The sequence below is a fragment of the Orcinus orca genome, chromosome 10 (genome assembly GCF_937001465.1).
Source record: "Orcinus orca chromosome 10, mOrcOrc1.1, whole genome shotgun sequence".
In the NCBI taxonomy this organism is placed as follows: Eukaryota; Metazoa; Chordata; class Mammalia; order Artiodactyla; family Delphinidae; genus Orcinus; species Orcinus orca.
Genome location: NC_064568.1, coordinates 1054461 through 1070594, shown reverse-complemented (window position 1 = coordinate 1070594; position 16134 = coordinate 1054461). Strand labels below are relative to the sequence as shown.

The 16134-nt window shown below is 60.5% G+C and overlaps 2 protein-coding genes across 6 annotated transcripts in view; both read right to left on the bottom strand.

Moving 5' to 3' along the window:
- The window catches only part of PODXL2 (podocalyxin like 2), a 40871-nt gene extending 38238 nt beyond the window's left edge, over window positions 1-2633 (bottom strand). For all 3 annotated transcript variants that reach the window (XM_012538933.3, XM_049715522.1, XM_049715523.1), the window contains exon 1: window positions 1610-2633. In XM_012538933.3, coding sequence (XP_012394387.2) covers window positions 1610-1769 — 160 coding nt within the window. In that variant the 5' untranslated portion in view covers window positions 1770-2633. The remainder of the gene's footprint in view (window positions 1-1609) is intronic.
- Window positions 2634-2773: 140 nt separating this feature from the next.
- The window catches only part of MCM2 (minichromosome maintenance complex component 2), a 21775-nt gene continuing 8414 nt past the window's right edge, over window positions 2774-16134 (bottom strand). For all 3 annotated transcript variants that reach the window (XM_049715501.1, XM_033416051.2, XM_004285450.4), the window contains 12 exons: window positions 14944-15163; window positions 14593-14800; window positions 12880-13014; window positions 12404-12595; window positions 8025-8118; window positions 7040-7290; window positions 6783-6909; window positions 6155-6267; window positions 5167-5412; window positions 4216-4398; window positions 3936-4091; window positions 2774-3620 (listed from right to left, as the gene is read on the bottom strand). In XM_049715501.1, the coding sequence (XP_049571458.1) occupies window positions 3510-3620; window positions 3936-4091; window positions 4216-4398; window positions 5167-5412; window positions 6155-6267; window positions 6783-6909; window positions 7040-7290; window positions 8025-8118; window positions 12404-12595; window positions 12880-13014; window positions 14593-14800; window positions 14944-15163 (2036 nt within the window). In that variant the 3' untranslated portion in view covers window positions 2774-3509. The remainder of the gene's footprint in view (window positions 3621-3935; window positions 4092-4215; window positions 4399-5166; window positions 5413-6154; window positions 6268-6782; window positions 6910-7039; window positions 7291-8024; window positions 8119-12403; window positions 12596-12879; window positions 13015-14592; window positions 14801-14943; window positions 15164-16134) is intronic.

Sequence of the window (16134 nt, the reverse complement as noted above, 5' to 3'; positions counted from 1 at the left end):
CAGTCTATAACGCACACACAGCAGTATGTAGTAACTGTATACTTAAAATTTTTACCTGTATGATATCACACCTTCTGGTATCTTATATTTTCAGTCACAGTTATCTTTCATATTAATCCGTTAATAAACTTATTGTATGAATAAAAACTTTTAATTGTTCAATCCTAAAATATACCAAAGGAAAACCTTCCCTCGATCCCGTACTCTTTGCCAGCTGCCCCATCTCACCGCTCCCCTTCAGAACGAGACTTCCCAAGTTTCTACGCGTACGATTTCCGCTTCCTTACCCACTCCCACCCCCTTTATTCTACTCACGCTGCACTGACACTGTTGGTCAAGGTCACTGTCAACCTCCGTGTTACCACAAACACCGGATTTCAACTTAAGAGGCACATTTACAACTATTTCCAACAACTCTAAACTGGGACGTTTTACGGTTTGACGGCATCCAGCCTTTCTAAATGTTAGCATTTTTGCCTTAGTAGCATATTAAAATGGTGATTCTTGTAACAGGTGGCATCTGACACTGGATGAAACACGGCACAGGGGACAGATCTGTCGTCTCACCTGACCTTGAAGCTGTCTGGGTCCCAGTTGACCTCAACCTTCTTGAAAGGTTTCCCTTTCCTGGCTTCAAGAACAATCCCTCCTCTAGTTTCCCCCAGCACCTGCCCGTTCCTAAGTGTCCTTTGCTGGTTCACACGACAGGCACTCAAGCTTCCAGCGGCGATCGCTTCTCTCTGCTCTCTGCAGGGTGATTACACCCAGCCCCACGGGGACACCTGTTGGACCACTACAGCTCGTGCCCAAACCTCCACTCAGCAGCCCAGACTCAAACCTGCCCGCGAAGTTCCCATTTCTCCTGGGACGTCAAACGCATTTCCAGCCACCTCGTCTACAAGAAGCTCCCGGTTTTCCCCTGACCTCAGCCTCTCTCTCAGGCCAGAAGCCTGGTCATCACCCATGGCTGCTTCTTTTCTCCCAGTACTTCTTACTCATGAGATGCAAAATACACCTAAAATAGGTCCACTGTCCCCGTCCCCTGGTCCAGACCACCGCCATCTCTAGGCTACACGCCAGGCTCCCATTCAGCCCCTCCATGACTCTCTCTCTCCACTCACTTCCCTGTGGCCGGATAGGACCTCCCTGTAAAACACGTGGGACCAGCTTCGTCTCCTGCTTACCAGCCTCACGGCCGTGTACTGCAGTCAGACTCAGAGCCTTACTGGACCTGTGTGATACTGTGATAGAGTAAGAAATATATATTCTGGTCTTCCTCCCAGCTCCTGGCCAGACTCTAAAAATACCTTTGTAATTTCCTAAGTGATGAGACACTGACAGAAGCATCTTTTGTAGTAAGATCTGGGTTTTATCCCTCGCTCCAGAAACGGCTCTGGAGTAATTCAGGTGAAAAGAGTGTCTTCGTTATCCTTAACAAGACCCTTTTGACCACTCCTAGGTTTGTTAAGGAGGTGAAGTTTGGAAAGCCCCTAAGGAGAGGGGCCTAGTTGCCAGGGGAACCAACCAGGTGATCAGAGGGTTGGAACTTGCCCCAGGCCCTGACCTCCTGGGAGGGGAGAGGGGCTAGAGGAGGAGCTAATCTAATCACCAGTGCTGATGGTCCGACCAGCACGCGCGCCATAATGAAGCCTCCACAAAAATCTGAACTGAAGGGGTTCAGAGAACTTCCGGGCTGGTGACGCACCCCGCTCTCCATGGGGACCGAAGCTCCTGTGCCCGGGACTCTCCATCTGGCTGTTCATCCACATCCTGTAATACAGCCTCTGTAATAAATCGGTTAATGGAAAGAAACTCGCCCTGGGTTTGGGAAGCCGTTACAGCGAGTCACCAAACCCGAGACGGGGCGTGGGAGTCTCTTATGTGCAGCCCAGCTGGACAGAGGCGCAGGTGAGCTGTGGCTGGTGTCTGAGCTGAACCTGTGGGGTCTGCTTGGACTCCTGTAGTTGGCGTCGGAGCTGACGCCCAGTCTGTGACCGCAGACAACCGGACAATGGGTTGGTGTGAAAATGCACACGTGAGGTGTTGCATACGCGCAGAAAAAGCTTTCCTTTCAGCCTGCAAGCCCAGCCTGCCTGCCCTGCTTCAGCCGTACCCACTCCCACTTGTGAGGAGCCCCTTTCAGAGGGTCACCTCCCCCCTAACGCAGGCCCACAGCGCCGATCCTTCCTCCCGGCTCTTCCTTACCTGCTGACTGGAGTCTATCTGCCCCATCCCAGCAGAGACCACGTGTGACGCGCTCCTCAGGCCTGGCAGCCGCACGGCAGGCTCTCCAGGATTTGGGGGAGGAGGTGAGTGAGGCATCAGACATACTGTATCATCAGACGTCCACAGGGCTTTCACCCGAGTCCTCACCATGAAAGGTTCCAGAAGGCAAAACCTGCACAAGAGGGACGATCCAACGCGAGGAGACACTTCCGCTCCCACTCGGGTAAGAAGCAGGAAGACCCAGAGGCGTGCAGCGCCCCGGGGGAGCTGTCAGAGCGCGGCGGTGCTAGGGCGAGCAGGGCTGCTCCCTCCACAGCATGGTCACCTCCAGCCCCTCTGGGTGTACAGGTCTGTCCCGAGGTCCCCTGATTTCACGGAGACCACAGAGGCAGCAACCGAATTCCCCAGCAAGACCGGACGCACAAACAGAGCCGCTCTCCTAGCCCGATCCTCACCTGCAGGAAACCAGAGGCGAAAGGGGGAAGGGCCTTCAGGGCGAGTCCAGGAGAGCCTGGGTTACAGTATGAAAACGGAATTCAGACCAGTGTTCAGGTTTACTCCACTTTATTAAAAACTACAACGACAGAAACAAGAACTGTGTACAAATGAGAGAATGAGGAAAGGGCCAGGTAGGAGAACAGATCACACAGCAATGGTGAGGGGGTGGCCCGGCTCCGACGACCCTCACCATCTGACCCCAAACCCACTCCTCCCACTGGCGGAGGCCAAGGCTGCAGGGCCGTCAGAGGACGCGAGGCTGTGCCGACAGCTTAGGGTCCCATCTGTGCAGGACCCACACGCTGCCCCTACTCACGGGAGCCTGGAGAAGGCTGCAGGACACAATTCAGAAAAACGCTGCAAATACTGAGAACTTGCTCTGCAACCACAGGCAGCAAAAGCAACAGGACACGGAACTCATGCCAAGAGGCCAGCAGTTCTGGTGACACCCTTCCGTGCTCAGCCCCCTAGAACAGCCCCCAGGGGCCCGAACACAATCGACTTCAATCCCCAGAAGGTCAGGCGAACCTCCTGCAAGTGATGGGCGGTTGTCAGAGGGCTGAAAACGCAGCTCTGGGAAGTCAAGCGCCCCGAGATGAGAGCAGAGGAAGTGAGTCAAGGAAATAAAACACCTCGGCCGTGGGGTGGATGCAGCCACACGGCACCGCTGCGAGCCCGGCCCCACGACTCGGAGCCCCGCGCAGTTTGGTTTTGGGTCCCTGCAGCAGAGTGAAGTCAGCACCAGGTCTGACCTTCCACCAGGACCACGGAGCTGCCGCGGACGCTCAGAACTGCTGAAGGATCATCTTGCGTTTCAGGTCGTGGGTGAACTTGTGCATCCTGAAGAGCTCACTGTCGTAAAAGGCAGACAGGTTGTGGATGTTGATCTGACGAGCCTGAAAAGAGGGGACGACCAGTGAGCCGTGCGGACGCGTGGGCAGGTCCCGAGCCCGAGGCCCCAGCAGGGGAGGCAGGCAGGCGGGGCCTCTGTCCCCGTCACAGGGAAGAGCGAACCGCTCTGAGGCCGAGGGAGGGTCTGCAGCTGGACAGGGGGCTTGAAATTTCAGCCCGGGCAACGGCCGTGAACTCGGACAAGCTGCGTGGTTGCCCCGGCCCGGCGCGTCGGCAGGACGGGTGACAGTAATGGGACAGTAGTAGGACACGTGCGTTGTGACGGCCCGGGCACACCCCGCCCCTGGCCACGCCCATACCTTGTCCACCAAGTCCTTCTCGGGCACCTCGATCGTGTCCTGCTGGGCCCCGAAGCGGTTGCGCTGATACGTCACCTGCTCGGCCACCAGCTGCTTCAGGATGAAGAGCAGCAGCTCGTTGTTGTCCCGGCGGAACGACAGGTAGCGGGCAAAAGTCTACGGCGAGAGCGGAGGTGACCCTCCTGCCAGGCCCCCCCGAGCCAGCTGCTCCTGGCAGCAGAGGCAGGTTGGACTCCCGCGGCCCAGGCCCCGCCCCCCATGGCCCAGGCCCCGCCCCCACCTTCCGCATGCTGCGCATGACGCTGAACTTCTGCGTGTCCACAAAGCTCTCGAGCATCACACGGATGGCCATGTTGACGTCATCCTCCATCACGTAGTCCCGCAGGTGGATGCGCGCGTGGGCCTCAGCCATGCGGATCATGGATTCGATGTGACGCACCGTGATGGGGATGCTGCCCGTGGCCTGGAGGGAGGGCCGCGTCAGGTCTCCCCGCGGGACGGCCAGCACGCGGCAGAGGGGCAGAGCTGGTGCCGCCGGGAGGCCCAGCTGACCCCCCTGCAGGGCAGCGCCCACCGGAGCCAGGCGCGCCCAAGCTTCCCCTGGTTCCCAAAGCGTGAAGGCTCACGGCTGCCACCGCCAGCCCAGCACGTGTGCTCCTGGCAGCTCCCGGGCACCCGGAGTCTACACGCCTGTGGGCGGCTGTATTTGTTACTGTCAGGTACCAGGGACCGCCTGACGCAGTGCAGCACAGGGAGAAAACAAAGCTGTGTTTCTGTGAAGCCCAAGCTAATGCTCTGAAAAGACGTGATTAAGTGAAAAGGTGTTGTTAGGAGGGAGGGAAAGGGAAGGAGCGGTGGCTGTCATGCTTAGGTAGGTGCGGGAGCAACCTGCAAGAACTCTGCAGTCCACCTGCTTGCAAGCTGCCTTTAAATTCCCTCCCCACCACGAGTGAACGCAAACTAGCTCAGGCGCGTGCTCATTCGGGTGAGGTTTTTGCAAAGTCACTGGAACTAAATCAACGGCCCAAGAACAAAGACCTCAGCTGTACCCCGAGACAGACAAACGCACGTACGTTTAAGTTCCGTCTAAGCAAAACAGTTAAGGTGAGTGAGTATCGTGTCTTTAAGGCCGTCCTGCTGCTCCAGTGCTCCTGGACCCACTGAGCACACAGACAAGGCTCTGCCGTGCGTCCCCCTCTGCCCCATCCTACCTGCCCCACCTGGCCCTCACCATGGATTCCTTCCTCAGGTCACTGTACATCTTGGCCACCTTGTCCTGGTCCATCTGGTTGAGCTTCGGGTGGACCTTCTCCTTGGCGTAGATGATGTACTTCTTCAGGACCTCCTGCGGCAGGGGCTCCACGCCATATGTGTTGGGCATGGGGGGCTCTGGGGCGCCCCCCAGGCCCCCATCCTCCTTGTTGCTGGGGTGATGTCTGATGTGGCTGCCGACCACGAAACGGGCCAGCATCTCATCCTGAGACAAGACGGAGAGGACAAGAGCGGGCTGAGCCTGGCGCCTGGCTTGGAGCAGGTCAGCTCACTGAAGACGCTCTGTAACGACACGTGTTCCCCACCCGCTATGGGCCGGGAGCTCCCGGGGCGCACCCCCCCAGTGAGGGCAGAGGAGACAGACAGAGTTCACACTATAGGAAGAAGAGAAGCACGTGGTGGGATGGAGGCCGGAGGACAGCCTCCAGCTGAGGCCACCAGAGCCCCAGTCACGACACCTGGGAGAAGAGAACAGAGCGCGAGTGAAGCCCGAGAAGGTGAGGAGGTGTGGATGAGGAAGGGGCAGGGGGAGAGACCTCTCGGGGACGGTGGACTCCCGGCCAGAAAGATGGGATGGGAGGCCGAGAGCAGGTCTGTAAGGAGAGGCAGGTCCGCCGTGCCCCCAAAGGCGGCTGGCCTCTGACAGGAGAAGCCGGGGGCCCAGGACCAAGGCTGCAGTGCATCGGGCCAGAGGAGGGAAGCTGGGACGAGGTTCATAGCAGCGAGAAGTGAGGAGACTCGGGAGCTGGTGGCAGAGCGTGGGCGATGCTGGGTGGGTGGCCGGGGAGGGGTTGGCGAAGGAGAGAAATCAAGGAACTCTAGACTGAGAACAAGTGGAAAACACACAGTCCACATGGCAGCCCTTCCCTGAGCCTGGCGAGCCACAGCCCTGGGCCGACGCCAGGTCCCCAAACTCACTGCGCACACCCAGGGCGTGGGCTACATACCTGGACTGGGTCCACTGTGTCCCTCACCACACACAGGACGTCGAAGCGGGAAATGATGGGCTCCGTGAGGTCCACGTTTTCCGAAAAGGTGAGCGAGGGGTCATAGCGGCCACCTGCATCACAAAGGCAGGTCCCCATCAGGGCTCCCGCTCCCCGGGGCCCCTCTTCTCCTCGACTGGACAAGGTTCTTTCCAACCCGTGTGGCTTCAGTGACGAGAGGGAAATCAGTGGTGGAGGGATGCAGGGCCTGCCCCAGGCACCCCGGACAAGCCCGCGTGAGGCTCTCCCCAACTGCCCCAGTCGGCCCGAGGCCGCTCAGCCGCCTCCCGCGAGGAAAACCCGGGGACAAGGCGGCAGGGGCGCCTGGGCTCTCTAGCCACTTGCTGGCTGAGACCGACGGCCAGTCCCACCCTATTAAGCGCTAGGTGCTCCTCCTGTCTCCCGAGAACACGGCTCGACGAAAGCCCGGGGGTCTCCCGTTCTCCCGCCCCCCCCCCCCCCCCGGCCCCAGCAAGAAACGCAGGAGAGGAGCACTTGCTGCTGCTCAGTCCCTTCCTCACTCAGCGGCGCGGGTCCCAGAGCAGGGGCCCCCGGGTCTGCTCCCCTTCTGGCCGTCGCACCCACGCACCTATGGGGTTGGCGGCAGCAATGACGGTGCAGCGGGCCTGCAGGGAGGTGACGATGCCGGCCTTCGAGATGGAGATGCTCTGCTGCTCCATGGCCTCGTGGATGCTGGTCCTGTCCTGGTCGTTCATCTGCACGGCGGGCAAACGCAGGATTCTTGCCCGACCGCGGTCTCTCAGACGAGGCCCCCACGCTCCCCACGAACACGCGCTCCCCACCGAGGGCTCAGCCCACATGTCAGCTCTGGGCCCGGGGACCCACCTTGTCAAATTCATCGATGAGACACACTCCTCGGTCCGCCAGGACCAGGGCCCCAGCCTCCAAGGCCCACTCCTTGCTGACGGGGTGCCGCTGGACGTATGCCGTGAGGCCCACGGCCGAGGCCCCCTGGCCGGTGGTGAAGATGGCTCTGCTGGACACTTTCTCAATGTACTTGAGGAACTGAGACTTGGCCGTGCCGGGATCTCCACAAAGGAGCACGTTGATGTCACCTCGCACCTTGTGCTTGCCACCTGGGGGCAGGAACGGGGCAGAGGGGGCTCAGGACAGAGCTGGATCATCCCCGATTTCCCAGCCTGCTTACTGCAAACGACAAAGCGATATTCTTTCTAGAAAGGGATGTAATGCCCAGGACCAGCCACCCCACTCTGAGCACAGAACCCAGAACCATGGTGCACAAGGAGGTGCCTATGAAGACGCTGTTTGTCATGTACACACTGGAGGCCGTGCACGTGCTCTCCAGCCAGGAGGACAGCTGAATGCGGCACGATGTGGACCAGCGCACGGTAACTTCAGAGCGTGAGCTCGTTCTCTGTGTGCCCACAGCAAACGATGCCAAAGCCGTGCTGACGGGGCAGCTGGGTACGTCACGGACAGTCCCTCACACACAGACAGGGAGCACTACACTGGCTAGGAGAAACATGCCACGGTCACGGAGTGCCGTGTTTTCCGTATCAGCACACGTGTAATCTATCTGAACAGCCACCCAAAGTTCTGCCCGTGTCCCCCCGACACCAACCAGGTGACCTGCAGGGAGGTCAACGGGGGCTTCAGCCCCTCTGAGGATGTAATACAAACACACGTTCAGGTATCATTCCTACAGTTAAACCTGTGCACAGAGGCACGGCTGTGGGCTGCGCTCTCCCTGGGATAATGAGCCACCCGTGGACGTATCCTTCTCCCGGGACACCGGGAACTGCTCCCACCAAGCCCCCTGCAGAGAAGGCGGCCCCCCTGCCCCGCTCACCAGGGTTTTTGGGCTCCCCTCCAAACAGAGCCAGTGCCAGGCCTCGCTTGATGTCTTCGTGCCCGTAGATGGAAGGAGCAATGCTGGCAAAGATCTGGGGGTGGGGGGCGGGGCGATGGGAACGGTCACCATGTGCTCCGGCCTGGAGCGCCCATGCACAGCTGCAACTCCCCCGACCCCGCATTGAGACCCACCCCCATCCCACCCCCAACTCCGGGCCTTGTACTTGGTTGGCTCTTCCCGAGTCACTGAACCTGAAAGCTGACCAGAACCCCGGCCTGACCCCCTTCACTTCGTCCTGTTGCAGGACCGCCCAAGGTCGCACGCAGAACAGGAGCAGGAGATGAGACCCAGGCCCGCGTGGGCGGGGGTGGGATCCAACAGCACGGACGCAGAAGACCCCACCCAGGATCGGCGGCCTGCCTGAGCCTGTGTCCTCGAATGGAAAGGAGATGACACTGCCCAGGTCACAGGGGCTGTGAGCACTACAGGAGGCATCTACACAAGCCCAGGTCCCGCAGGACTGCAGGTACCGAGCTCAGAACACGGGGCGGCCGGGAGGTGGGTCCACCGGGAGGTGAGACGTCCATCTGGAAAGCCGTCGAGACATTTCGCCAATTGCTCTGGGTGTGTGTGTGTGTGCGTGTGTGTGTGCGCGCGTGTGCGTGTGTGCATAAGAGAGAGGAAGAGGGCTTCCCTGGTGGCACAGTGGTTAAGAATCCACCTGCCAATGCAGGGGACACGGGTTCAATCCCTGGTCTGGAAAGATCCCACATGCTGCAAGCAATTAAGCCAGTGCGCCACAACTACTGAGCCTGCACGCCACAACTACTGAAGCCCGTGTGCCTAGAGTCTGTGCTCCAGAACAAGAGAAGCCACCGCAATGAGAAGCCCGCGCACCACAATGAAGAGAAGCCCCCACTCGCGGCAACTAGAGAAAGCCCGCGTGCAGCAATGAAGACCCAATGCAGCCAAAAATTTTAAAAATAAATAAATTTAAAAAAAAGATGAGAGACAGTCAACGAATCAGTGTGTAGCCCTTACTTGGACACTGACCACAAGAAACTTTTCAAAAACAAAGAGACCACCGGGGAACTGTAGACCCAAGCGAACATCACCCCTAGGAACTGCTGGTATCTTCAAGTGTGACAGGGGTAGCGGGGTCAGTTTAGTAAAAAAAGAGCCTTGAGAGACACACTGGTGTAGGTGCAGGCGCAAGGGCGGGTCTGAATTTGTGTCAGAATAACAGGGGAGGGGCTTCCCTGGTGGCGCAGTGGTTGGGAGTCCGCCTGCCGATGCGGGGGACGCGGGTTCGTGCCCCGGTCCGGGAGGATCCCGCGTGCCGCGGGGCGGCTGGGCCCGTGGGCCATGGCCACTGGGCCTGCGCATCCGGAGCCTGTGCTCCGCAACGGGAGAGGCCACAGCAGTGAGAGGCCTGCGTACCGCAAAAAAACAAAACAAAACAAAACAAAACACAAAAACAGGGAAGGGGGCTGCACAGAGGAGCCCAGACCAGCCATGACCTCGGGGATAGGAGAAGTTGGCAAAGGACATGCAGGGTTGCCACACCATGCCACGCTCGCGTCTCACAACTTCTGTGGTGACTTTTAAAACGTGGGCCAGGGTCCCCCGGAACTCACGATAACCTTGAGCTGGGTCCCCTGGAACCCGACACTCAGAGGCACCTCCCACACATGGGAACCGCATGGGGGGGCAGAGGGCAGCCCCTGGAAGCAGGGGTGGAGGCCGGACGGCCTGGTGGGACCCTGGCTCTGCCACTTGTTAGCCGCGTGACGTGGGCGTCTCACATAAACCAGGCCCCCACCGCCCCACGTCTCAGGTTACTCATCAACAACAAGACACAGATGACCCTCTGCAAATCACTCAGTGACCAGCGGCTACTCGGCGCTCCGTACACGTTAACGACCCCCTTACTGAGCCCCCACCTCTGCTGGGAGACCTCCTGCCAGGACTGCCCAGCCTGGGCTTCTCCACCCAGACCGTTTCTCGGTGCTGTGTGGGCACCAGGCACCTCGCAGGATGAGGTAATGTCTCCCTCTGGGACCAAGGGCAGCAGCCCGCTTCCTGCCTGCTGTGCTCGCAGGCTCCCTGTGCCGTCTTTGCCGGCCTGAAGGGCACGGGAGCGGCCACACCACTGCCACACCGCTCGGTGCACCCGTGCTGACCTGCCTACCTTAAGTGATAGGGCAACTCAGCGCCTGGTAAGAGGGGTGAACCCAAACCCAGGCCTGCTAGGGCGTGCCACCCACTTCCCAAGGGTTCCATTTACCACCACGACCTCCACATCACACAGGAGGAAACAGACCACCTGCTGCTGAGGACGCCCAGGACCCGACCCCAGGCTCCTAACACTCGTAAGTCTTACGTGCACCGCCCGCCGCCCTCAGACAGCCCAGCACCCACCTGCACGGTCAGTGAGCACAGGAATCGTCGCGCGCAGGCCCCAGAGCTGTGCTCATCCTCCCGCTGGCCCTTCCCAGCGCCCCAGCTGTAACAACCCGTAACCGCGACAGCTGGCCGCGGAGACCCCACGCCTGCTCGCTGACCTGCTGAGCCTTTAGAACAACTCTGCGAGTGGGTGCGACCCCGTCTCTGCTCACAGCCGGGGCAGCGCATCTAACCACACCGAGCACGACGCCAAACCTCCACCCTCAGTCTGGCTTCGGGCCGCGTGCGTCTCCCGTCAGTTCTTCAGACCCTCAGTGTCAGGCACGACACACACCTCTCGAACGCCTCACCCCACCAGCACCCACGAGATCCAACCCCACGGCGGCAAGCGGGGTGGAAGCCAGAGGGACGCAGGCGGGAGAGCCCACGGCAGCGGGCAGCCGGCAGACCGGAGGGAACCCATCTGAGGGCGGCGGCCACCCAGCACACCACTTGCTCCTACAGACACAGACCACCCGACTGGGAATATCGAAACCTGGGCGCCCACGTTTTTATGTGAAGTCTCCCTATTCCTAAGGAATGATAACTCATTCAAACGTTTGGAAAAACAAAAACACAGAACCACGTACCCGTTGGAAAAAACCCGTCGGCAGGCTGGATGGGGCCCACCAGCCACCAGCCGGCAAACCTCCGACTCCAACCGTTCCAATGAGCCTGACCGTTTCTGGATCTTCCCTGTCACCCGTCAACTTGTCTCCGAAGTGGCAGAGGGAAGTCACGGCAGGCAGAGGGCAGGCGGGCGCTAGGGAAGTGTTCTAGAAGCACACGGACCCCCCGCACCTGCACACGTCGGGTGTGTGTAGACAAGCTGACACAGGCCTGGGACCCAGAGTCCCCCGCCCTCAGAAACCGGCTCCGTCGAGATTCTGAAAACATGCCCGTCACACTAGCACTGGTGTCCCTCGGCGGGGGTGGGGCGGGGGGAGGTTGCCGGGGCTGTTGTGAAGGACAAGCCCCATGAGGGCGACAAGCGGCTCTCACTTCCCACCGAGAAGCCTGAACAATGCGGCCCTGGAGGGTCCCTCAGGACCCAGCACATTGGTGGAACTGCAGTGCCTGTCCTCCTGGGGCTAGGGACACCCGCCTACCCCGTGTGCCCCCAATCTTGGCAGACTAATAAAGGTGGCCGACGGGGGTGCAAGGACCTGAGCTGTGCGGCAGCAGAGCAGCCAGGGAGAGAGCTGGGAGGTCCTGCACCAACAAGAGAACAGGAAGTGGGGAGGCAAGGGGAGAGGGATGCCAAGAGGGCTGGGGGAGGGCCACGAGCCTGAGGGGCCACCCGGCGACCCAGGAGCCCGAGGGCCGTGCGGCAGAACTTTTATCAACAGGAACTTAACGTCCTACGGCTGAGACTGGAACAACCCGGGTTTGATCTGCGTGGGTCCACTTACACGTGGACTTTCAACAGAATCGGGGTGGGCGCCCCTCACCCCTGCACTGTCCAGGGATCGCCTGTATTTGTAAATTCTGCAACGAAAACCCCCGTCCCCCCAACCTCAGCAAAAAGCCTACAGTTAAAGGGAAAAGCAAACCCCCGTGCTGGGGTAGCGCTATTCCTGGAGAAACGACTGGGGACAGGGGTCTGATGCCACGGGACACCCCACCAGACAAGCTTTTCCTACTGCCCCCCCGGTTTCCCTTCCAGTCCAAGCCCGGCACAACCTGAGGAACCCTGACCTCACCCGTGTCCTCGCGGGCAGGACACAGGCCCAGGGGGGCTGCCGGACGTTCTTCCCCTGGAGCACAGCCCCCGCCAAGGCAAGTGGACTGAGCGGACACAGGGAACCAAACGAAGGGACCAGCTTCCAAGACCCGGGCACCAAGACGGAGGCTGCAGGGTGGGCCAGACGGCGAGCCCCGGGCACCCTGACTCTGCGGCCGCCCCGCCCGCCCGCCCGCCTTCCACCTGCCTTCTCCCCAATCTGCTGGTCCTTGGAGAGGCTGATAATCTTCTTCACATCCTCGTCAGTCAGCTCTCCCACGGCCACCTTATTGTCCTTCTTGGCCACATGGTTGGCTAGGATGACAGTGGCGAAGACGGGAAAGCCGTTGGCGGTGTTGAGAGCCCCATCGTAGTTGTTGTGGTAGATGCCGGTCAGCTCCTGGGGGGTACCGAGTGGTCAGGAGGGCTACCCCGGGGCCAGAAGCTCGGGCCGGGCCCGCCTCCTCACTGGCTTCACCCGACCCCTCCTCCGGGTCCCTGGTCACCGACAGGAGAGCAGTAACTCAGCACGCTGCTCCCAAGCCCAGCACCCAGCTGGCCGCCCACCGCAAGGAGCTCAGTGCTAGAGATGGGAGACCTGACCTCGACCCACTCCCCGGGCCACTGCCACCCGTCCCCCGCCACAGCGCCCACACCAACTTCCTCGGCCCCCCGGCCACTCACTATCTCGTCTCCCGGCTTGCAGCTGTCCACCAGGTCCGCGAGGAGGATGGCATCCTTGGAGCGGGGCAGCCGGCCGGCCGCCACTTTGCCAGGACTCTCCTGAATTCGGATGCGCTGGTAGTTCTGGTAGATGGTCTGCGCGGGACAAACAGATGGTCAAAGGGACCCGCCCCTAGCCGGCGAAGCCTGGGCTGTGGTCCAAGCACCGATTCTTTGTCACCTGAACTGGACCGGTGCCCTGGGGCAAGGAGAGCAGCGTTATTATTCCCACCACTGACTAGGATACGCAGAATCTACGATGGCAGGGGGGCGAGCCACTGTGACCAGCGCCACGGTGCACGGTCCCCGCTCCTGCCACCCCGCCCCCCTGGGGATGCCTCCCTCCTGCCAGAAGCCAGAGCCCTGTGACAGGCCCTACAGCTGAGCGCAGTGCACGTGGACACTGGAGCCAGGCTCCGCTGTGGCCTAAGCTGTGTGGCCCTGGCGAGGCCTCCCCCTCTCCGTGCCTGCCCCGCAGAAGGGGGGTCGAACGCTGCAGCCACAGCCACACAGGAAGAAGGAAGTCACGTCACACGTGAAAAGCACTGAAGCCAACGCCCACGAAACAAGTTACACCACGTGTGGGCTTACTGCCGAGGTCACAAGGCTGCACTGTGCATGCAACCTAACATCCATCATCTCACTTACTGTCTAGAAAAGAGCCACAGGAAAAGGTGGTTTTAAGCACACGCTCTGCATCAAAATGCTTGCGTTCTAATCCTCTGGGCCACCTCCTGGCTGGGTGACCTCAGGTCAAATAGGGCCAACAACAGCACCCGCCCCACGAGGTGTGATGAAGACCACATAACGCACCCCCCCACCACGTGGCACCTAGCAAGTGCTCCAGAGACTTCGGCGTAATTATTATCCCCCCACCGGTTACTGTCCCAGGTGCCCTGCAAGCAGAGCCTGCAACTCTGCTCTCGTTCAAGTAGCTTCTCAAGAAACGTGTGTGAAGGGGGAACCTGTAAAGGGGAGGGGGACCAGCTAGACGGAGGGGGCGGGGGGACTCTGGGCAAAGGCATGGGCTCAGCTGGAGCCCAGCCCTGCAGCTGTCGCTCCCCGAGGCAAGGCGCACTTGAACTTTGAAACAGGGCAGCCTTTGCCTGCGGGCTGCCAGGCTTTTCCTGGCAAGGCGGCTACAGCTAGGGCGCTTCTCAGAATCGTAGAGCAGTGAGGTGTCAGCCCATCACTCGTGGCAGCAGAGCAGTAGAGGGGGGGGTCTGGGCTCTACCACAGCGATCGTGATGAGCCCGCCACACTTTACACTGGGAGTGGTTCACGTTCAAAGGCGGGTGTTGCGTGCCCGAGGTCTTAAGGCCCAGAGCCTTCCAGCAGGGCCTCCTGAAGACGGCACAGCAGTGTCGCAGACAGTTACAAATCAGGGGTCCCCAGCGCAAGGCCAGAGAGGCAGGTACCAGGGAGTCTGGACTGGAAAGCAGGTGCCCTACTGAGGGGCAGCCAGGGGAGACGTGGGCCCAGTTTCACCAGATCTTCCCGCTCGAGAAAAAAAAGCCATAAACGTTGACACTTTAAATGTCTGGTTTGTACATACTGGCTTGAATTCTTGAGAACATCACGTGGGCTGACCACATGGGCCTGCTTGCCCCAGCGCGGGGCCAACACACACTTGCATCTTGGCTCCTGCGGCTACGGTGCCAGCCTCGCGCTCACCTCCTCCATGTTGACTTCGAAGGGGCCGGCTGACTGGCACTCGGGGCACGAGCCCGGCTTCACCTCCTGGTTCTGGGACTGGCAGAAAGGCCCCAGCACGAAGCCACACTTGTTGCAGTTGTACTTGACCATGCTGAGCTGAGGCAGGACGCCCGTGCAGCTGGTCACCACCCCGCTGGTGCGGATCAGCTGGTTCAGGTGCAGCTGCCTGCGGAGGCGAGGCGCTGTCAGAGACCACAGGGCGGGGGCCGGACCCTCGCCCGCCAGTGAGGCCAGGACCCACGGGGTGGGCTTTCTCTGGCCGCGGCCACCCGCCACCCCCCACGGGTGCCCCAGCCCCCGCCGGCTCACCTGAGCGAGCGCAGCTCCTCCACCAGGGGCAGGTGGGAGATGCGCACGTGGACGCGGCTGGCGATGCGGTCATACTTGGGGTACATGGCCAGCACCACCTCCAGGGCAGCCTCGCTGAAGATCTGCAGCAGCTCAGCCGGCGCCTCGGGCAGGAAGTAGGCCAGGACGTGCTCCCTGGCGGCCAGGTCCTCGTAGTTCACCACCAGGCTCTCGCGGTTCTCTGAGGCGGGCGGGGTGGGAAGGGAGGCTGAGCGCGGAGCAGGCTGGGGCAGGCCCACCTCGCCGCGAGAAGGGGAGGGAGCCCGCCGAGCCCTTGACTCGGAGCTGGAGGCGCAGCCTCGCTCCCAAGTCCGCTCAGCGTTAGCGACGGGACCCAGAGAAGTGACGGATGCTAGGCCTCAAGCTCTGAACCTATGAAACGGGACCTAAGTGCCTGGGGGGGATACAGTGGAGTAACACACGGGGTGCCTACCACAAACTCAGAGTGCCTACAAGGCCAGGAGGAAACCCGCGAAGAAACGTGTCGGATGTGAGACAAAAGGGAGAGGAAGGGCCGGTGGGGGACCAGGAGCCACTGCCTCACGTGCTGCTTTGTTCAGAAACGTGCTGCTACACGCTGATCAAAGCAGTAATCCAGATTTTTACATAAAGTCTGCCTGATCGTAAGTCCATCAAAAATGACTTCTGGGGCTTCCCTGGTGGCGCAAGTGGTTAAGAATCCGCCTGCCAATGCAGGGGACATGGGTTCGAGCCCTGGTCCGGGAAGATCCCACATGCCATGGAGCAGCTAAGCCCATGAGCCACAACTACGGAGCCTGCACGCCACAACTACTGAAGCCCGCGCACCTAGAGCCTGTGCTCCACAAAAAGAGAAGCCACCACAATGAGAAGCCCTCACACTGCAAGGAAGAGTAACCCCTGCTCGCCACAACTAGAGAAAGCCTGCGCGCAGCAACAAAGACACGGCACAACCAAAAAAAAAATTAATTAATTTTAAACAAAACAAAAAAACGACTGCTGTGGTCCAGACGTACGTAGTCCCTGGACAGTGCGCTGGACCCACGATACTTTGTCTGAAAGACGGGCACCCCGGGCTCAGGCCCCGGCCCCGGTGCCCCATGTGCCCCGCACATCCGTCTGTCAAACCCGCCGCCACAAGGCCAGGGCGGGCGGCCTCCCGCGGGCACGGGG